Below are 23,584 nucleotides of genomic sequence, written 5' to 3' on the forward strand. Positions count from 1 at the left end.
CCGTCGTAGTTATGAGATGAATGCTTTCCGTCCTATATCGTACCTTCGTCTGATACATTCGGGTCTCTTCCGTGCTATATGTGGACCACGCCATTCTCTTCAGCTCCTCTGCAGTGTACTGGCTCGTTTCGATATGGGACTTCACCACACATTGAGTGACGTGCTCTGAGAGGAGAGAACGCTGGCGTTAAGGTTGCGGTCGCGGTCACGCTCAGGCAGGATTGATTCACCACATTCACGAGTGATAAAAGTCGTGCGTACCGAGCTCAAGCAGGGAGCACCCTTCGGGCAGCGGGTTGAGGATGGCGTGCGAGAAGAGCCCAGAGTCGTGCAACAACTGGTATTCGTGCTTGATGCCGTGGTTGCCCTCCGCAAAGTCCAAGTTGGTCTGTTCCGGGGAACTTTGAGAGGACGAGCTGCTGCCCGTGCTGCCGGCGAGCATGTCCAGGTTTCCGTACTCGCCGCCCCCGTCCTCGGGGGTCAGCGGCAGGTCGAAGAGCAGGCCGTCGGGCAGCGTGGTAAAGTCGTCCAGATCGCCGAGTGCGGCGCTGGACACTCGTCTGTAGGTACGGCCGTGGTCGGCCATGTCGCCGTTCTTTTCCCGGGCTGCCGCGTTGGCGCATTCCTGGGACTGCTGGTGCTTCTGGACCTCCGCATACAGGCTGTCGCGCTGCTTCTTGGACATGCGGCCAAACTTCACCGCTGCAGCGACAACAAATGTACATTTAATGATAATCATTATGGTATGATATGCTGGTATAATCAAGCACAACATGAACAATGCATGGAGGAAACTTCAATGGAGCAAAATGTGGGACCTGAACTTACTCCAATAGATCATGTATTGATATTAAAAAAAAAAAAAAAAAATGGACATGTACACTTGGCCCTTTGACAGGAAAAATGTGGACCTACCGTGCGTGGTACCTGGAGAAACACAATGCAGAAATGTTGCAAGTCGGACATGTTTCGGCACCTGACACTCAAAACAGAGTATATACTCTACGTGTATTGTATGTGTCACAGTGCTTGGTAGGAAGTGTGTGTTGCGCTCATGAGTAAAGACGATGGAGTAGTGGATGAGCAACGCAACTGGCGTCAGCGTCGCGTTTCTTAGTTTTTAATATCTGTAAATAAAGGAGTATTTTGCCATCAAAAGCCCTTTCTCAGGCACATTTTTGTTGTTTGATAGTTCGAGATGTCACAAAAACAAAAAATACTGACGTCAAAGTCATTGTTCTGCTTGACATGTATTTTGCCGCTTTTTGGCAGAAACCAACCCATGTTCTACAGCTGACGTATTGTACAGAAGACGCTACTCATTTGTTTAGTCGGTTGAGTGCGTCTACTGTCACAGAACGCAATATTCTCTGGGTCAGTAAAAGGCTGTAAAATGGCTCCACTTTGAAAACGGCAGGCAGTTGAATGAGTTAAGTACATTTCACAGTCTTTACTTTTTATACTTTTACCTTCTACTCTCACCAGTCTTTTTCTTCAAAAGCATCTGTACTTTTACTTAAGTGTCGAGTCCAAAGTACTTTTGGACTGTACGGCTTTGTCTAACCGGGCGGTTGAACTCACCGTCACGGCTCATGCCCAGAGCGAGACACTTTTGCAGCCGGCAGTGCTGGCAGCGGTTGCGATTGGTCCGATCGATCAGGCAGTTTCTCTGTCGGGAGCAGGAGTACATGGCATTGTTCTGCTGGCTGCGTCGGAAGAAACCCTTCGCAAAAAGAACACGCGTGTCACACGGGTTCACATTTCAAATAGGAGTTGGGGTGGTGGCTTAAAAAATAAAATAAAATAATGGTTGCGACTCAGCTGTATTGAATGGCATGACGGTTATGAGTTTAACCTCTTTTGGCACAAGCGAGGACTCACCTTGCAGCCTTCACAGGTGATGACACCGTAGTGGATCCCTGACGATTTGTCCCCGCAGATTTTGCAGGGTATCACTTCTATTTGAGCTGGAAAGAGAAAACAATGGAGAAGGAAAGATACGTGAAACAGACGTGAAAGGGGCAACATTATCGGTCAATTGTGTGGAATTGATTGTCGATGAATTGCATCTTAAAACGACTGATTGCAATCAGCAGAGGCGCTGTTGGATGACAACATGACGTCATCTATGTGCAGTGAATCCCGGCCGCTGCCTAAGAGATCATCAGGCACACTGTGAGAATTTCATCGGTCGGTCCAAAAATGATTTATTGACTACAAAGAAAGTATCTTTGTTCATCTATCTAGGCTAGTGACATTTACTGACAGCCGCAATTCATTACATCTTACAAAATCTAAAACAAACGCATAGCTTTGCCTTAGAAAAGTGCGCTCAGTTTAATGCTAACAAACAATGCAAAATGCCATAGGCAGGCTAACATCAGGCTAAATAAGTACACTATTATAATTTTCTTTATTAAAAAAAACACATTAGTCAAATTTGTTTTGTAACGGAAGGCTGGAACGGATTAATGGCGTTTCCATTCATTTCAATGGGGAAAGACGATTTGAGATACAAGTGTTTTGCGTTACGAGCGTGGTCACGGAACAAATGAAACTATTTTCTCAAGGCGACACTATTCTTTTTTGGGAATGCTTGCAACGGTCACACAATACAATTCTAATTAACTGGAATGATCAGCGTAACAGTGAAAGCGAGAAATGCTGCGCCTCTTCGTGGAGTTTGCTTTTTTTAGTTCGTCCTTATTGGAAGTCCTCATTTTCATATAGACTTCCTTCTACCTTCCAATAACTCAATATTTAGACTGCACTAACTGCATATTAAATGACTTCATGTCAGGCTACATGCTGCAGGTAACGGGTGGAGTCACTTTATTTTCAGGCAAAAAAACGAGGTTATTTAATCTCACGTGAGTGAACAAACTCAATTCAAAGAACCGAGGCTCCTCCTGTGATTGACATAAGAGACAGTGTGTACATTATGCACCTTGGGTCCATTGTGGAAGCTTGAGTCTTCTTACCAAGGAACAGCATGTTCTTTTCATTATGTTGTTTATCTAAGTAGCTGGGCCTCCTCAAGCCCAGAATAGCAGGTCAATTACATTAGCTGAAGCCCGAGGTTATAAAGTTTCATGGCTCGCGCTGCTGTGTGTCCCCCCCCGCCCCCCACCCCCACTGTGTTGACTGCTCACAGCCATGTTTCTTTTGGGACAGTGCTAATAGCGGTTTCCCCACTTCGTTTTCTAGTAAAGGCTCTTTTGTCAAATACTCGGAATTGAGCGCCCACACATGACATCCCGCTCGGGGAGAGATGAGACCTGCGTCACACACACACGAGCAGAAAATGAGAACTATCCTAAAAAACCTGACTTGGAGATTTCTTTATCCACACTTCCTGCACAGGGGCAACAGGTGACATATTTGAGTGTCTGAGGCTGGCTTGAATTCACGGTGACTGGCATCGGAAAGATATGAATAAATAAAAAGATGAAGGCAAATGGAAACAAAAAAGGGGGGGGGGGGGGAGAGAGAAAAAAAAAAAAAAACAGGCACTGCTCCCTCTATCGCTCCTCTCAAGGCCTCCCGCCCCTCCCGCCAGCCTGTTATATAACTGCAGTCTGGTCGCATTCCACGAACGCACGCATTCAAAAGTGGTTGTCCCGGCAACCGTGTGACGTTCCTCCCTCGCCCGCCTCCGTTCCCATTGGCCGCCTGACGGGTGACTTTAGCGTTTTGACTCGCCGACTCACCTGCCAGTCAGCTGAGCGGCAAAGTCGGGCCCGCCGAGGCCAAGCTGCTCCACTGTCACACTTTCCCATTCAAGCAGGAGGAAGCGCCGCCTTCTTTTTTTTCCCCTCGCAGGTTTTAAAGCGGATTTGGACTGACGGCAGCAGGGCGTGGAGTGCAACTTTTGCAAAAGTAACTGACAGCTTTAAGATTTAGAGTCGGCGGTTGTTTCGAGACGTGTTTGACATCTGGATTTATTCAAAAGGTCCAAGTACAGTAGAGTGAGAGCCCAGCGGCAATAACAGCTGTAGCTAATAGCGGCTCCTAACTTGTTGCAGCATGTCAAGTATTGGGAGTGAAATTTCAGCTGCGCCCATAAATCTATTTTTTGCTGCGGATGCAACTGGCCATCCACGGGTCCCCCGGGCAAATAAATGTCTCTGTAATTACAACATACAAGCAATAAAAGCACACGCATTTCGTATGAATAAGTGCAATTTGTGGCAATGGTCTCACACGGACGAAACATTAAAAGTGAGCACGTGTTAGCTCCGCCAAGGAGGCTTAGCGGCCACTGAAGTTTGTCGTGTGGTCACGCACGGGTTAGGATTAGTTTACCCTTGTTTTATGTTTTTCAAGTAGCAAGTTGTCGTTTGGTCGATTTTTTTTTTTATTTTATTTGTAACTTTATGAAAACAGTTTATTTGTTTATATTCTTTTATGATGTGTGTACAGTGCTTTTTCTTTTATTTAAAAAAAAAAAAAAAAAGGTTCAACATTTTTTTGGGGCGGGTGGCTGCAACCGATGAAGGGCATCTCAATTCATTTGAGTGTGAAAAATGTATTTGTTATTGAATTGGGTTTATTTATTGCTTTTTGCCTGGGAGGTGACAACAGCAGCACCTCTGCGCCAGTCAGTCGGTTTTCCCTCAGCGGGGAAACGGCGCTGTGAAGGCTTGTCAGTGCAAACTTTGCTCTCTCGTCCCAGCTAATCAAACAGTCCAAAGTCCTATTTGCCCGCTCCTTACTTGGCATACTGTACTTAACCTACGGTACTTTTTGACAGGAATGGCATCTATGACTTATTGCTGTATCGTTATTATATATTACAGTCGACGTAAAGGCATATGATTTTTTCCCCTGTGAGCTGTTCCATTGATTGACACCTTCTGTCCAAGAAGCTACTCAGCGTTTTAACCTTTCTGACCTACCTTGAAAACAGTATCGTATTCCGTGACACTCACCCTGTTAAAAAATGAACAGCCTGTGAAAGTAATTACTGCGCAGAAACAAACGTCACCGAGTGAGTGGTCAAAGCACAAACGGGCCCATCGCAGCGTCCTGCAACATACCTCGAGTGCGGCCAGACACTGCGGGGAGAATTCTGACATTTACGGGCATGTTTTTTTGGACCGACAGGAGCCGCGCGACGGCCGCAGGCCTATGCATCATTTACAACGAGGCCAAATCACACACAAGATCAGCTTGCACTTGTGGCGCAGAATGTTTCCAGCAGACCGGGAGAGTCCAATTTGAAGCATAATGCGGTCGCAACGCACTGCTGACGGTCACAAAACAGCCCAAAAACAGATTTCCGTCAGCACACATCCTAAAAAGGACTTTGGATGATTTGTCGTTCTGCCTTGATTTATATGGCGAGGAATCTTTTAACACAACAGTCATGGTATTTGAATGCATTTACATAACATGCACAATGTCATGTGAAAAGTCATCAAATCTTGCGACACTTCAGCTCGTCGAGCGTTCAGTGTCACTTTTGCCACAGAGCGCTGCATAGAGAAAAATGGAAGATGCTCTTTCCCCCTTTTGTTTATGAAACATGCGAACACCACTGTGACCTAAGAGATCATCAGGTGTGCCACGAGAAATCACCCAATTTCAGGAAATTGGGCCAAAAATGAGTCAGTCAGAGCGTTGCTAAGGTATCGAATCGGAACTTGGTATTGGTAGTGACTCAAAATCAAGTGACTCGGACTAGGGTGCAAAAAAAGTTACAAACAAATTAAAATGCGATCGGGACGTCTTTAATGCGAAGGGCTGCCGGTATGATACACACTTCTGGAATGACAAATCTTCTCAAATTATTCGGGGCTAAATCATCTCCTCATCACCGTTGTGCCTGTTAACTTGTCGCCACGAATGTAATGTAATGAATGTAATTAAATGTAATTACCGGTGTATCCACCTGTGGACATTCAGACAGCAGATGAAGGCAAACATGGCTCGCACGCCCTGAGTAAGTAAATTTGTGAGCTCGTCATTGTTTAAGTATGTAGATTTTTGTGACTTTTCTGGTGGTGTGCCATGAGTGTTTTCTGAAACACTTTACTTTTTACTGCTAAAAGTAAAACCAATCCAATGTCGGTCAAGATGAAATCATTGTCTCTTTGCAACGCAGCTGTTGAGTAATGTCGAAAGCTGTAAACACGTTTGTGTCCCGGCTGCGCAGGACAAACGGGATGAAGGAATAGTTACGGAGTAACTCGCAATGTTCCCGTATTCATCACGTGTCATCAAAGGATGAGTACACATTTTGTCATATTGTTTTTTTATGAGTTAGGTTTAACTTGTATTTTACATTTGACTTGATAACATGATACTTGCCTGTCAATTTGATAAAGGTTTTACGATGGCAATAGTGCGCGCGTGACCCAGACACTGAGTCGATCGACCTTCTTTCCTATTGGGAAAATGGGAAAAGAAGTTCCACTGCTGCATTATGTCAGTGTTTCCCAACCTTTGAGCCAAGACGCCTATTTTACATTGGAAAAATCTTATGGCACACCACCAAACAAAAATGCCACATTAACTACATACTGTATACTGAAATAATGATGATCTCGTCTCAATTTACTCTGAAATATACTGGCTCAGTGTGACATCTGGTCTTGTTTAGTGGAGCACAAAACTGATCTAGGTGGAATTTATTACATAATTTAAGATAGACAAAGGCACGGATCTTATAGCATAATTTTCAGACCAAATTGAACTCCTGTGGTTGGGAGTCGTTGCATCGTACAGGGTGTCCCAAAAGTCACTACACACTTCCTTTCATTTCAGGTATGATCCGGACAGACGCAAGACCATCAACATTTGGCAACTTAGGCTTTGCAGTTTATGTAAGCATGTCATTCCGCGGCCCACGGCTCGCCAATTGGCAGTGGAGGAGCGTAGCCACGAGCCAAATTGCTTCCTGGCAAGAAGTTTTTCTGTCTCTGAAATGAGTTTAGCCCTCCAGATAGACTTTCCCTGGCTTTTCGCGAGCACCTGCTCTAAGAGTTCGGCGTTTTGGATCAACGGTGGTCCTCGCAGGCCTTCTGCTGCGTGGTTTGTCAAGAACAGATCCTGTTTCGAGAAACTTGAAGTGGACAGCGTAAATCGCACTACACGTTGGACGGCCATAAAGCTTCTCAAACTGGCGCTGAACTTCTTGCCAACGCTGCTCGGATGTCAATTGTCGAGCCGTGGGCAATGGGAACATGCTTACACAAACTGCAACGCGTACGCTGTCAAATCCCGATGGCCTCACATCTATCCAAATGATACCTTAAACAAAATGGACAAAAATGAAGTGTACTGTATAGTGACTTTTGGGACATCCTATATTAGGATTGTACATATTGAGATGTTACTCATGAACATTCCCCAAATGAACGGCAACACTAAAACACTACAATGGCTCAAATCCAGAGAGCCTTCTGCAACACCAGCAGAGCCAGGCTGAGGAATTCAGTGCACAGCATGTGATTTGCCATTGCACGCCAATCGCAGTCACCTTGAGTTTTAACAGCCTGTTTTCAAGTCTGTTTAAATGTCACTTATCCAGAAGTTGAACAAGCAGATATTGCTTATCACAATGACTTTGCGTCAAGATACCACCGAGTCCAAATAAATATTTATGAGCAAAATATATTTTTCTTTTGTTGCTCTCTTTGCACGCTTGCAAACATGAATGTAGTCTCTGCGGACGCTCTCAGTTGAAGCCGTGGATAATTGTAGAACGGAATCTTAGCGTGGAGTCGACAGCGAGAGGAGAGGGCACGTTGACGCATACCGAGTTTCGCTGCGAACCCCTGCAAGGTTGCGCACTGAACAGATAGTGACTGCGAGTTCACTGGGCTGTGCGCCCCAGCGTTCTTGGAGAGCGCGGAGGGACCTTTCGCCTTCAAGACACCCCCCCCCCGGGCATTTCGATCCTCGGTGAACTCAGCATCGGCGTGGGACGCAGTCAGAGATTCCATTATAACAGCGGTTCTCAATCTTTGTACGCCAGGTATCAACTTTAAAAAAAATGCCTATTTTATTCCTAAAAAGAGGTATTTTTTAAAAAGCCACTGTGACATTATGCACAATACTTTCAACATTAACACTCCGCTTCAATACAGGAACATAATAACTTAAAGAATGATTCACTCAAACTATGTGTCACATAAAAGGTAAATAAAAATTGTACCTAAAAGAAAATGTTTGAACTAACAGTTCTGAAAGATGAAATACATATATGTTGTACTTAAAAGTCAAATACAACTGAACTGGATTTTAAAATTATATATATATATATATATATATATATATATATACACACACACACACACACACACAAAATAACAAAAATTCAGCATGACGCCATCCCAGATATTCCAAAATCTTCCGAGACCTCAGTTCAGTCAGGTCGAAAAGATGAACTCGGTACGTTTGTCTTTTTCTTTGGCTTTCATGGACACTTTGTACGCAACGTTCATGCTCAACGTCAGTATATTGCGTCGATTGTGCTTTTTGTTTTCTTTTTCCCCGCCTTTGCAACACAAAAAAAGGCCCGAAGAGGGTGAGAATATTTATCAGAAGTAAATTAATCAAACTTAAGTCAGAAGTTAGAGGTATGAGCCGTGCACCTTTGTAAATGACGTTTTTGTTTTATTGTTTCTATGCTTTACTACCAACAGTGATACCAAGCTAAAGCTATTGAATCTTTTTAGAAGCAGTTATTTTAACGATTATTCCATCGATTAATCGGATTCAAATTTATTTTGCACGATTAAACAACAAAATATGCATGTGAGGTGCAGGCATTATTGTTTTCAACTTGGGGTCGCCATCCTCACGATCCACATTATAAAATCTGTGACTGAGTGTGTGTGGAGCTTTAAAAGGTGGGGCCTGGCCTGGTGAGTGACGTGGGAGCCAGCAAAACGAGTTATTCGATCTGTCGGTACTTACTTACAATATTTTATACTTGTATTAATTAAGCCTGTTAAAATACATGTACAATAAAAATACAATACATACTTAATACATGGCCTGTACAGCTTCTAAAGGTTTTATGGTGGACTGTTAGAGCCCGGAACTGATTAATCCAATCTACACTATTTCTCATGCGAAAAATCATTTTGAAATATGAATAAATGCAAGGTATATCAGCATCTTAGAAAAGATTGCTGTCAACATTATTGGTAAACAACAGTATGCTACTGTGCTTATAATTTAGGCTGTTTATTTGCAATTTGGTTGCTTCTATTTGCACGAATCTTAATGAGGAAAAAATAAAAAAATAAAAAATTGTACTTAAATCAGGATTTTTTTGCTTTGGCAGAGGTCTGCGCTCCACTGTAGTCATGGATGTCGCTCGTGGCTGTACGTCCCTTCATTTTCTCAATTAGCCGCAAACGACAGCGGGTGGAGCGGCATATCTTATCGAGAAGGAGGGAGGAGTGTCAGAAAAATCGAAGCGTTCCCTCTGGTTGATGTCAGTAACCCAAGCTGACAGAGGAAACGGAGCTTAACTCAAGCCTGCTGTGCCTCAAGTTGAAATGTAGGCTTGCTGTGCCCATATCCGGCTTTGCCACAGCGGTGCTCGACACACATAACAACGGCAGGGGCACCTTTGGACAGTTACGTATCGCACGTTACGGTATACAGTAAACCGCCGTTGATAAGCCCTGCCGAAAAAAAAAAAAGTAACGGAAACATTTTTTGCCAAAAGCCCATACTGATATATAAATATACCACAGACCATGATCCCCAAACACTTTGTGACATTATTCTTAAAAACTATGGACTTTTAGATGTTTTGATTTTGAAAAGAATTGCACTATAAGTTCTTTTTTTGTTGTTGTTTAATCATCGACTCTAAATTGCCCGTAGGTGTGAATGTGAGTGCGAATGGTTGTTTGTTTGTTTGTATGTGTCCTGCGATTGGCTGGCAACCGGTTCAGGGTGTGCCCCGCCTCCTGCCCGATGACAGCTGGGATAGGCTCCAGCATGCCCGCGACCCTAGTGAGGAGAAGCGGCTCAGAAAATGGATGGATGGATGGATGGGTGGATGTTTAATCATCAATCATGGCCATTTTAAAGGAGCATCAATTATTCACAGGGGTCCACTTTACTTCCTTGACACCAATTACTACTTTCATATTAACCAGGGATTTGGGACCATCTTGTGGCATTTTTTGGTCATTACAGAAAGAGCACAAAAACGCAAATAGGTGAGTTTTCCAGGTTCCACCAAAAAAATTCAAAAAAATAAATGTGGACTTTTTTTTGGGTGTGTGTGTGTGGGGGGGGGGGTTGCGTTTTACATCAAAGAGGTGCACAGTAATCCTCAATGACAGGACTAGGTCAATGGAACACCTCCTAGCACCACCCCCACCCAATACATAACACACTGTCCACCATGCTGCTGAAAACAACACACTTGCTTAACACACATCTATGGAAACAATTAGAATACACTTATATATATATATATATATATATATTTTTTTTTTGTATCATGTCGGTGGTCAAGTGGGGTCCTCATTGATGACATATAGTGCCAGGAAATGAGATTGAACCCAAAGTAGCCGCGCAAGTGTCTTTTCGCGAGACTTGTATCAAGCAGGTCGCTCCCTCCCTTCGCCATTGTCGCTCCTGCTCTTACATAACCACAGTCAAGGCAACAACTCGAAAAATAACACTGGCCACCATACAAACTCGCTAAATGTACGTGAATTGACGTCAATGTCGATTATTTTATGCAAACGGTCTATCCATTTTCTTCATTTCCTGTATTTTTTTATTTTTTATTTTTTAGGGCGCGTTTAAGTGCTCCCCCCACCAAAAGTCCGAAAATGGGACACTTAGTTCGTTACAAGAGTCCCAAACTTTTGTTAGAACTGCGACGTTACTCACCTCTCATGTCGGCGGTTGAGTTTAGCCAAGGGTTCGAGTCATGCAACTCCTCGTGGTGGGGAAAAGGAAAAGGAAAAGAAAAAGAAAAAAAAGCCGGGACGAAAAGCGAGCTGTCAAAACAGCAACTTCCTCATATGGCTCGTGGAGCCTTTTTGGGTCAAAAAGCGCGTCCACGATACAAGTTTAAAAAAAAAAAAAAAAAGCGATAACGTTGTCGTTACTTTCTACGCGGTCCTCCTCCACCCATGGGGGCACCGTGTTACGGTTCGATAGAAGCCGTGGACTTGCAGCTCCTTCCTTCCGAGCCTGCGACTGGCGGACTGTCACTTACTTTCGACGACGCGTGGACTACACATGATCGTCACCTAGCCCGCCAGCGAGCGTGCGTGCGTGCCCGCTTGTCGACGCGGGCGCGCGCACGTTCGCACGTAAGGATGTGCTCTCTCTCTCGCTCGCTCTCTCTCGCGTGCGTGAGAAAGTGTGGCAGTGTGTCAGTTCACGCCGACGGCCACGCAGCGTGGGAACTATTACACGACGCGAGCAAAAAAGTGCATCCATCCATCCATCCATCCATCTATCTATCTATGGGAAGTAAAACTATCTGTATTCTCTGTACTTGAGTATTTGTTTTTCTCTTTTCTGACGACTTTTGACTTGCACTCAAGTAGAAGTGCAGCTACTCGGATATCACTGCAATAAAAATTCACTTTGACTTCTGTATTTCATCGTCTGATTTTTACTTTTACCTAAACAAAAGAGACGAATCAGTACTTCGACCGCAGTCTATTTTAAACACCAATGTCTATACTTGTGTTTAAGTACAGAGTGTGACTACTTTTGCCACCTCATCCATTTTAAACGATGCGACCTTATGTAACTTTTTTGCCATTGCAGTACAGTAAGTACAGGCCTACACAATGAGGTTTGCAGCCGTTAGGCCCATACAATAAAAAATGCACACATTGCATAAAGATCCATAGATTACAAATCAAAAAGTTCACTTAAATGAAGCAAATATTATGCGGACAGTATAAACGGTTCGACACATGAACACATCACTTTGGCATACAACATTGAAAACATATTTGTTCTAATGAATTTGGTTCGGATTCAATACAGCATTAAAACGATGCCAACATTCCACATTATCAACCTTATGTAACTTTATTGTCATCGCAATACAGCGCAGGGCCACAAATGTTGGTAAATGCAAGGATATTCTTCAGCATTACCACATTTCTATGTCGAACACACATCAGAGCAAACATCCATGGCATACATTTGAAATGCATGTGACTTGGCCAGTGGGGGCAGTCTAATACAGTCATGCAAACACACGAATATGAGTTTCACAAATAAGTGACTCAGGAAGGTGCGCTAATAAAAGTCTTTTTGCAAAGGATAAATAATATATGCCTGTGACTATTGTTATATTACCTGCGTGTGTTGCTGCACCGTTTATGTCAAATATCCGTTGCCACATAGACGCTATTTGTTAGCCACTCTATGGCGTTTCCATGTGTTAGCTTTAAGCTTGCAGATTTGACGGCAAAGTTATGTGGTTGTTTGAAATACATTTCATATTTAGTTTGACAGTAAACTCCAACTTGGATTTTTTTGGGGGGAAGATTTGTTCACTATTTGCCAAACTGCTGCCTAAGCGGGGTCACTCGTATCTCAAGGCGCCACTGTAACTTCCGCGAGAGCAATGACTGGCGTCCTCTTTTTACTTTTCGCTGGATGCAACGCAACCAAGGAAGTTGATTATATCACCGGATTAACAAACTCTAATCTCGTTTGAGGGAATTACATGAGTCAACAGGTTGTTTTGTTTCGCTTGCTACACTGTTACTTTCTTTTTTGGAAACGATAAAGCTATTCGAAGACTTAAAAGAATACATATTGTGATAAAACGGTACTGCGCGGATGACAATATGAGCAAAGGCCCTAGGCGCACAAAGCCAAACGATTACTAAAGATGGCTGAATAATTGATTGTCCGGTGTGGGTACGATAACGAGCGTATCATGTAACGTGGGCACAGTTATGAAATGAGGGGAGAGATTATGGTAAGTAGGTTAGTGGAGCAACCCGGAGCCTTCCCATCCCCCTACCCCCTCCCGCTCTCAATCGCTCTCGCTTGCTGGCTGCGACCATATTACTGTATCTCAATTGAACAGCACTCGCTTCCACTTGTTGTTCCTCTCAAAGCACGTAGACCCGTGTTTACTTTCTGCAAAGCGGATAAAAACATTGGCAAATAAACGCGGGACGTTCCCCATTCTTGGTTTAGCAGCACAATGATGGGAAATGTGCAGTCTTGATTGTTTGCTTCTTGTATTCTATTCTCCCTCCAGCCGTGTAAACTTCCACTTCCTCCCATTTAGGGTGCTCATGTTTCCTTCCCTGAGCTTCATCTGCCACGTCGCTCGGATTATATTGTCTCCCTCGGCGTGTCTACGAAGCAGCCACGCATCCATCCGCTCTTGACTGCCTGTCATGTCACTCACCCCCTGACCCTCCATGTTACGTAACCATGGCGATGCCCAAATTAGAGCACGGAGACAAGACAAGTCACGCAGATTAAGGGTCTTTGCGCCACTTCCACTTTTAACCCAGTGCCGGGAAGCACGGGTGACTCTCGATGCCCAGGGGCTCTATAGGCAAGAAGGCCCACCACTGAGGCCCTCCCCAAAACAAAAACCGGGACGATGGCTAGTATATTTTTATACGCATACGCAACCATTTTTTCATTCATCTACAAGACCTGGCACATTTGTCTTAATTAAAAGTGGCCGTTGAGCACAAACGTTTGCCCGCCCGTGGTCTAGGGGGTTTCCAGTTGTGTCATTGATGTGGGCCACGCTCAGCCGTCTCTCGGGACCCCCCTCGACCCGGGGCCTGAAGCGATTGCCTGTGTTGCCTAACATGTTATGCTATCTCTGGTGGGAAGTAACAAAGTACGTATACTTTGTTACTGTACTTAAGTAGATTTTCTTATCGGTATCGATACTGCACTTTACTTGAATATTAAATTTTATGGTGGCCTTTTACTTTTATGACCTACATTTAAAAACAGATACCTTATTGATTAATTGACAGTTACAATGACTGTCTTTTTAAATTGTGTTTATTTTTTTTAAAGGATCTGTATTTCTACTCAAGTGCAGCGTGTGAGTACTTTTGTCACCTGTGGCGATATCCAAATTAAAGCATGAGAAACAAGGCAGGTCAGGCAGAAAAAGGCCCTTTGTGCCATGTTCATGACCTCCACTTTTATCACACGTTATTGATCGTACGCGATGTGCTCCCGCATGCTCAATGCACATTTGACCAGGCGAAACCGGTGTATGGAAATCCTGCTATAGCGAGAGGATTATTTTGGGATCCAAGCACCTATAATCCTCTCTTCTCTCCCTCATCCCGCTGAAAGCTCTCTCCCCTTCTCCTCTTTCCGATGCCCGCTAAGATCCCTCTCTCACTCTTTCACTCGGATTTTTCCATATCCTGTAATCTGGTTTGTCCCTGAGCTTCACCTGACCAAAGGTTCACATCAATAGGTCAGTGTGTTACAGCCGCCGGGCGTTTCCTCCTGGCGGTTGTCATCGCAGCCATGTACACACACACAAACACAGAATTACCGTAATTTCTCATGTATAATGCGCAATTTCGCCCCCCAAAATGATCAAAAGTCAATAGTGTGCATTATACATAGGTATAGGGGCAAATGGAAAAAAACTTTCACATTTGAGAAATGTATGCCGCCATCTAATGGTTATGAAAAAGCTGTACACTTTCATTCCAAAATCCCACTGCCACCTAGAGGTTATAAGAAAGGTGTACACTTTCATTCTAATATGCCACCGCCACCTAGTGGATACAAAAAAGGTGTAGCCTACATTTTCATTCCAATATGACATGACATATGACTGCATATATGTACAGTTGTGCTCATAAGTGTAGCTTTTTTGTTTTCTAACCTTTTTTTTCTAACCTTTTATTCATCATGTGCTACGACGTAATGTAATGTATTACGTAACTACAGTAAACAGTTTACTGTCTATGTATTTCGTATTAGCTTTTTTTTTTGGGGGGGGGGGGGGGATTCTTTGACACTGCCTGTTCTCAATTGCCTTACCTGTACAGATTAAATAAAAACTTTATTAGACCACATTTGATGAGAACCACTGATCAAATGCATTTTACTTGCAGAATGAGCGATGTCTCGTAAAAAGACAGGACTTTGCCGGTTTATTGCCACGGGGGCTTCGCCACATCTACTCAGACCTTGGCCCTCATATACTATGTAAAGCGATCTGTTGCTATGTCACAGAGACACGCACACACTAGCGGCGGTTGTCAAGGTAAAACTGTCTCGCATGTCCCATATTTCGCATCTGCTCTCTCCTGCTGTTGACCCCCCCTCCACCACCCGTGAAGAGGACACATGCAGGGAAGGTGACTGTAAATGTGACACATCCTCTGAGCTAAACCAACTAACAAGCCCTTGAGCTCACTTGGACCTCAGCAACTGTTGCTACCGGAGAGAAACAAAAGTATGACCTTCCACATGCAGCCGTGTTGTTTATTTGCCATATTTAAATGACCGGGCATCCAATTAAAGCTGGCCCCGCCCCACCCAAATCGCTGTCTGTCCTGCTTAACCAAACAGCCCCTCCGCGTCCGTCTCATTCCTTCGTCGGTGCGGTGAATGAACATGAATCTACTCTGGGACTCAAAAGAGATTACGGCAGAGATTACGCTTGTGAGATAGGTAAACAAAAACAAAAAAAGAAAAGCGCCTTAGAGGAATATTAAATAAGAGTGGAAGGAGACATGCTGCCTCCTGTGACTCAAGTGTATCTCAGCAGAGTAGAATTACTCATATGAGCTCATGTTGTCCGAGCCACACAAAACGATGCCTTTTTCTGCTATTTTCCACGGCCGATAATTCATCCAAGTGACAAACTTGTGGTCAGCTGACTATAAGGACGCACAGGTGATTACCTTGTTTTATATGCGTCCCATCTGCCGTTTTCCCCCTCCATTGTTAATTAAGGATGTCCTTATGTCTATGACGCATGCTCTCATAACTGTCATCATTCCTTCGCCAAGTTCAGAGAGAGAGAAAGCGGCAGGCTCGGTCACGTAATAACAACACAAAGCAATGGAAGGATTTTCACATTAAGCCCTTACGTCAACGTTTCGACGTGACATTATCATCGCCCTTAAATCCGCACATGTTTCTGTGTAATAGCCTACTGCTTTTTTGTTCGGCTACGGGAGAGGAGACATGCCGAACAAAGACTCATGGAAATGTGTAAGCAATAACACCACTGGGTCACAAGGTGCGAGCATATCCACGGTGAATACGGTAATTCAATGCAGACTCTTGCGCGTACAAGCAGCGGCGTGACCAATTGACAGTGCCGAACGAGGAATACAAAAACAGCATGACAGCAGCGGTTTGTACTGTTTGTGTATCCGGTGCGAGCGTGTAGATGCAAGGCAGTGATAAAAGGGCCCTCACACCCCTTTTTTTTTTTTTTTTTAATCATAAGGATCCTGTAAAAGCAATACAGAGATGTGTTCCTGAATAATGTACATGTTTGAAGATAATTGCTGAAACGTGCAAAGACTGAGAACCATGTAGTACTCAACTGTGGAGATATACTCTTTTTCAGAATTTTAGAGTGCCTCGTTGTCAGCCATGAGTGCATGCACATCACCATGAGGGCGGAATTTTAGCACATTTAGCGGACACGCCCACAGCATCAGAGCGGAAACAAGGGCTTGACTTTTCACGATTTTCCGAGCCTCATTTGATATACTTGCCGATTTCAAATTTGGCAGTGTTGTTAACAACTCTTCTCTGTGATGTGTCAAATTCAGAAGACATATCTTTTCACTTTACAGGGGCTTTTAAATGATCATGCATTTCGTTCAAATTGAAGTTGAAATTGGTTAGTGTGGATGGGAACCAGTGGTCTCGGATTGCATCCGTGCATTTTCCGTAGGCCTTGTATTTATTCCTTAGGGCGACATGTGAGCGGAGCTAAACTCAGCAGACTTTAGGCCAAAACGGTGTGCGCCCTGGACCAGTTGCCTGCCAATCGCGGGATGATTGCAGATCATTTGTGTTCATTCTCTAGTCAGAGCATGTCAAAGTTCAAGAAGAAGGAAGAAATAACTAAATCACCCAAAATGGTTACTTCAACCTATAATGGCTGACTTCCCGTTCAACTTTAGGCATGGGTCCTTGAGACTTTTCCGTACACCCTGTTCTTCACGGCGACACATTCAACTTTGCTATCATGTCACGGTCGACTAACAAAACGAGGATGAACATTGAAATGTAGCCACTCCTATCCGTCTAATGTACATGGTTCCAATTTGGCAGCATTTGGAAAACTGTTCATTTTTTAAGGACTTTTGTCCTTATGACCTGAAAAAAGGCAGACATTCAGTGTCCTTTTTCTTTCATTATCCAAGGCTGCAAGTCTGATGTGGATGAACTGGTTTCAATCTAATTTATGGACCATCATGAGCAAAGTCATTAAGCATGCAGAAGTGATAAAAGTACATTAACGCAGAACAGGAAACTGTCTGGACGATCTGGCCAACTTAAATGAAGTCGGGAGCGCTTTGGCCTACTTGCACTTCACCACTGCTTGATTTATTGATTGTTTCAGTTCAACTAGTGTGCAGTGCAAACAAAGACGTCAACTATTGGATGTTGAGCTACTAACCTAGGCTAAAAAGCCCTCAGCCAGGCTTGAAGAACCAATTTGAAATTCGAACCTTTTCTTGAAACCCCGATCCTGCCTTGAAACCTTAACCTAGGCTTGAACCCATACTTGAAACCACACAAGCACGATGAGAAGATGCAAACCCCAAGCAGGAAGGCCAAAGCCCGGATGTGAACGCTAACCCGTGCTAACCATTAGTCCACAAGTTTTTCTGTCTCCTACTGCAGTTCAGCGCCAGTTTGAGAAGCTAAATGGCCATCACCGCTTCAACGGGTAGCTCAATTTGCGATACTCATGGCGAGGTTCTCGAGACAGAATCGAACAATGCAGCGGAAGGCCTGCTGATGAAAACGCCGGACTCTTAGTGCAGGCGTTCGCGCAAAGCCAGATAAAGTCTATCCGGACGGCGGCACTGGGACTCAGCATCACCACAAGCTTGATTTTGCGGATGCTTTGGAGCGTGCTAAAGGTTTAAAGACTTCAAGTGGAAGATAACACTCCACACCCTCAACCTGTTTGTCAAGAACAGATCTCGTCTCGAGAAACTTGCCGTGGGTAGAGCAAATTGTATGTAATGTGTTGGGGACAGAAAACGTCTTGCCAGGCAGCAATTATGCAACACTGCTCAGGTCGCGCTGTGTTTTTCCTTTCCTTCTAATATCTATTTTACATTTAATACAGAGCACTTACACAGGTGCAATATCAGCGGCGTAAACTTGTCTAAACTAAACTTGGGTCCTGTCACATATGAGGCAGTAATAATTGAGGTCTATGAAGTGAAACAACTTTTTTAGGATTATAATTTTTGGAATCATATGTAAAAACAATGTTCTTCTTTCAGACTGACACGCACAAAGAAGCAGACGCAATTTTAAAAAGGTTGCTATATGTTGAACACAAAACAAGCAGAAGGACAAAACGATGATCCTGAAAGCAGATCTGATCTTTGCAGCTCTCGCTTCCATGACAACGGCCGCGCAGGGTCCCTGACCCCGCGGCTCGTCTGCTATGAATCATCAGGTAACCTTCCACAAACGTACACTTTGCATTTGTGCGTCCAAACACATCAACAGGCACCAGTGGAGGGAAGCAACAGACACGTTGTTACTGTCGATTTTTCAAGTTGCTGTATCTGCGCTTTGCTTGAGTCTCTATTTTGTCCCCAATCTTTGTTTTACTTTTGCTCCCTGCGTGTGAAAAGCTTGAAAACCGATCTGTAGATATGTACTTTCGACTCCTTGCTTTATTTATCCAAGTAGGATCGTTACTGTTTTCATCCTCCACGGATGAAAACAGGTTTCCAAAAAAAAAAAGACATAAAAGACACCTTTTCACCATGATGTCACCACATTCTTCTGAGTGGCAATAGATCCGATTGCACCACCGGCAAACAAACCCTTCTCTGTCATTTGATCAAGGCAGAGGTAGATGATATTCACTGATGATTTTAGTCTTCTCTACGGCCCGAGTTGAAATGTGTGACATGTCAGCCAAAAAGAAGTTGTGACATGACCTAAATGACTTGGAACTCCAGTTGTAATTAGACTTCGCGCCGATTTTATCGGGCTGATCGGTATCGGCCCATATTGCGCATTTTATGCCGATCGGCTTTAATGTCATCATTCGCCGATCCGATCGGCTCCGCAAAGGACATTGACTCCGTGTCGCCATCGTGCACAGTATATTTGAATCCAAAAGCTAGTTTATTTTTAGCCTTTTGACGTACTACTGTAACTATCTGACGGCCAATGAAGTTATTAAAAAAACAACAAACAAACAAAAAAACATGTCGGCGCTGTGGGACAGACAACACGTAATGCCCGGATCAGACTACAAGACAAATGTGTCAGACTACTGCAATCAAATTATTGGTATTCCGATACCACCGCATCCTGTTTTTTACGATCATTGGGCTTTATCTTGTCAACTCAAATGCGACTGGGGAAAAATGTGTGTTGGTGGTCAGGACAGGAGAGGACGTTCGTTTAAGGCTCGCTTGAGGTATGTTCGCGTACTTTGACTACGATACGGCTCGCAAGCAGGCAACAAAAAGCTTATGTAGCCTAGCAAGCCAATGCTAGCACGGACGGTTGTACGTAAACATGCCGCCGTTCTGTCGAATCGTGCTCTAAAGTTTCGGTGTGGTTGAAGTCATTTAATTAAAAAGAAAGTCATTGAATGACAGTAAGTTAGCACCCATTATATCTGTCATGTTGTAACGTTGGTTTGACCTGACCGATTAGAATACACGATCTGACGAGAGCAGTGATTTCCAACCTTTATGGATACAATAGAAAAATCTCACGGGAACACCAACAAACAAAAATGTCACAAAAAGTGGATACATGAATGACTGTATGTTCTTCCTGCCATCTAATAGAAGAGCATTTCTCATTTGTTCTGTCTGTCACTATGCCTCACTCACTCGCATAAATAGAGCAACAAAGATACATTATTTATTGTAAATCCAATTTGTCACGAACAGGCGAAGCATTATGTTTTGCCGAATTACTCAAAGATTTGATTCTTATTACCTGCGAGAAAATGCCTTCCACAAACCCAATGATAGAGGTTTTGTGCGCAGTACGTCCCTTGAGAAGTGGCTACTACGCTAATAGGCGCTCTTGCGCACTATTTGCGATATCCGACTGACAAAACAATTTGGCATTGTTGCATTTTCTTGACAAAGATAAAAAGGTCCAGTAAAGTCACCCGTGGTTCAGAGCTTGATCGACTGAGATCTCGGGGACTTAACTGCAACAAAATGGAGGAACGCATTAACCATGATGACACATCAGATTGGGGAAATGGAGGAGTATTTCCTGAATGATATGTTTTCAGCGAGAAGAATGATTCATGGTGTCTTGTGCCAGCCTAAAAAGCACTAGCTTCTGACATTCACTCATTTTTACTTTTAGCACTGATTCAACTCCTTCACTTCATAAAGGAGATGAAACCGTGCTTCTATACTTTTACCATCCATCCATCCATCCATCCATCCATCCATTTTCTACCGCTTGGTCTATAGTAAAAGTCCAAAGAAGTCCAGAGAGTCAGAACTTTGTCCAGGATCACTGCAGTGGATCCGGGGAACGAGGCTGATTCATCACCTGTCCCAAACTCTCATTTAGCGCCACACCTGGAATCCGGATGTCAACATGTACATCTTTGAGTGCGCGCACACTCTACGCGAAAACAAAGGGCCAGCTAGCCATGTGATCCGGATGACAGAGTGTGTGCTAACCCTCATTTGAAACCCTAACCCTGCCTCAAAAGCCCAATTTCAGACCCAAAGGGGAGGCTTGAAACCTTACTTTGAAACCCCCACGCAAAGATCCTTATCTCCTGTTAGAAACCCTAACCCTGGTTTGAAACCCTAACTTGTAACCTAACCCTGACTTTAAGCCCTGACCCTGATTTGAAACCGAAAACCTGGCTCGAAACTTTCATTTGAAACCCTAACGTTTCTTAGAAACACCAACACGGTCTTGAGACCCTAACCCTTGCTCAGGTTTGAAACCTCCATTTGAAACCTTAACCTTTGTTAGAAAACTAACTTTGGCTTGTAACCTTGATTAGAAAACCTAACAGTGGATTAAAAACAAGACTTCAACGCCTAACTCTTGAAAACCCTAACCCTTGTTGGAAACCCTAATGCTCCAACCCTGGCTTGAAACCCTACTTTAAACCCTGACCCTTGTTTGTTTCAAACCCTTACCATGGCTTTGAACCCTACTTTGAAAGCCAAACAAAACTCATTTGATAAAGCAGTTCTACACTACAACAATAGCAATTCAAAAAAAAACATTTAAAAATCAAAACCAGCCTTACAATGAAATGCTGCAGTTACGGACGAGGCGCGTACACACACACGCACACGCACACACACACGCACACGGACGCTTGCGTATCGTCCACCGTCATGCTGTTGAGGATTTATCATCCGAGATGAATCAACATGATAGACTGCATCTGACCTAGTTAGCTCAGCAGGACCTACGCAATGTACGCGGGCAGCTAGCAGCTAGCCAACAAACGCCTTCATGACAGCATACTCGCTCGCATGCACGATGTCACGTTGCAAAAATACGCATGTGATCAAATCACAATTGTTTCGTTCTGTGGAATAAATGCACGGCTGGCTGAGTAGTACTTAAGTGCGCTCTGTACTTAAGTCAACGTACAAATGCTTGTGTGAAACAGAAATAGAAAGTACTGATTAAAATGGGCTAAAGTACAAAACTAAAAACAATGGTTCTTACTGTCAATTGTGTACAGTTGTGATAGCTTGGCACAATGACAAAAAAAATTGCACACAAAAAAATCCACAAGTTAGGTTTGTCATTGCTTATAGATGCAATAAGATGGCAGCAAAGAACTTGTTATATGTTGTTGAATATGTTCCCATGGCTTTGCTTGCATTGATGATTAGCTAATGATAACAACAGAAAAAGAACATAAACTCAGACGCATGATTTTGAAAAAGGTCCAGGCTATTTTGTCAAGGGTTAGGAGTACAAAGTACAGATAGCTTTTCAAATGTAGGGAGTCATAGTACAAAGTCGTCAGAAAACTAAATCCTCAGGTAAAGTACAGCGATCTGAAAAAAAACCTACTTAAGTGCAATAATGAAGTATTTGTGTTTCCTTAAATCCCACCACTGGATAAAAGCAAAAATGTTCTGTGCCGCTCCGGGCGTTAAGTGGTACTCTTGAGACCAGTGGATTCTTTTGCCATTATTTGGATTTGGAAACATTATGCCTCTTTTTGCTCGAGCGTCTGCTTCTTGCCTCTATTAGACCGGCGTGCTTTTGAGGAATTTTTGGAAACAGGGGAAACCGCGCACGTCGTGGCGAAAACAAGCTGACACACGGTGGAATGTCGGGATCCTGCTCGAGTGGCCTCGCGGCGATTGGGTCTGTCTCATTTTAGTTACATAGTCCAATTCATTCTGTGATCGCGCTCTCGCACCCAAAGCAAGTAATCATACCCGTAAGACCAACAAGCTCCATGGACCTTGGAAAACAATTGTTGACAAAGGCAATGATTTCTGGTCCAAACGTTTACAGCTGCCCAGTACAAAAAACAACAACAACAGCAAAAAACATTCTGGAGCTATCGCAACTGATTGCATAAAGTAAGCAACGCTGGAACAACAACCCTGTGGCGCTCCATTACTCTTCTGGGAAGTTGTTATTCAGATTCAGCCCGAAAACAACCAAGGAGTGATGCCCCCTAGTGAAAGCCACCGTAAACTACAGGGCTCGGCCGGGATTTGAAACTTTGACCTCTCGCACCCGAAGGACGCCGGAAGACAATTGTTGGCAAAAGGGAAAAGAATGTGGTACAAACTGATGTAGGTGCACAGAACAAACACAAAAACAAAACGCGTTATGGAATTATAACAACAACCCTGTAACTATTTGGGGGTTTCACAATCCAGAAAAGCCAAATTCCCCAACGGCAAGCCTTAACTTAAACTATAAGGCTTTGCACCCAGGGCCTCTCACACCTCAACTGAAAACCGTACATCTCGACCAACGACACACATGAGAATAATTGCAGACGAGAGGCTAAAACGTATCTGGTACAAATCGAAAACACACGCAACAGTATGGTGCCATCACAACCAAGACTATCAGCACTAACTGCAACCGTGTTGTGCGCAACTGTTGGACTTTTTGTTTTATGATCCAGAGAAGCCAAGTCCCCTATGGAAGGTCAACTTAAAGTACGCACCCAAAGCGGGAATCATGCCCCTGCTCGGTGTGTCAAACATTCCTTTTAGTCACGGTTTCCCTCAGAGGGCCGTTGACTGTGGAACCATCGAAATGTTTAGTCACCTCATAATATTATTACATACACAAGACAAATTGATGGATACCTAGTTTTCAAATCAGAAGTCAAGGATAATAGTTTGTTCAACTATTGTTCAAGTTACTGTAAACAGAAAATGCTTGC

At 43.7% G+C, this 23,584-nt stretch overlaps 1 protein-coding gene across 5 annotated transcripts in view; it reads right to left on the bottom strand.

Moving 5' to 3' along the window:
* The window catches only part of LOC133480497 (nuclear receptor ROR-beta-like), a 180,165-nt gene that overhangs the window by 7,537 nt on the left and 149,044 nt on the right, over positions 1 to 23,584 (bottom strand). For 4 of the 5 annotated variants that reach the window (XM_061778616.1, XM_061778615.1, XM_061778614.1 and 1 more), the window contains 4 exons: positions 1,882 to 1,967; positions 1,582 to 1,723; positions 262 to 702; positions 44 to 165 (listed from right to left, as the gene is read on the bottom strand). In XM_061778616.1, the coding sequence (XP_061634600.1) occupies positions 44 to 165; positions 262 to 702; positions 1,582 to 1,723; positions 1,882 to 1,967 (791 nt within the window). Of the gene's footprint in view, positions 1 to 43; positions 166 to 261; positions 703 to 1,581; positions 1,724 to 1,881; positions 1,968 to 10,875; positions 11,285 to 23,584 lie in introns of those variants that run through there. The other variant, XM_061778620.1, reaches the window with a different exon arrangement.

The sequence above is a fragment of the Phyllopteryx taeniolatus genome, chromosome 7 (genome assembly GCF_024500385.1).
Source record: "Phyllopteryx taeniolatus isolate TA_2022b chromosome 7, UOR_Ptae_1.2, whole genome shotgun sequence".
NCBI classification, from domain to species: domain Eukaryota; kingdom Metazoa; phylum Chordata; class Actinopteri; order Syngnathiformes; family Syngnathidae; genus Phyllopteryx; species Phyllopteryx taeniolatus.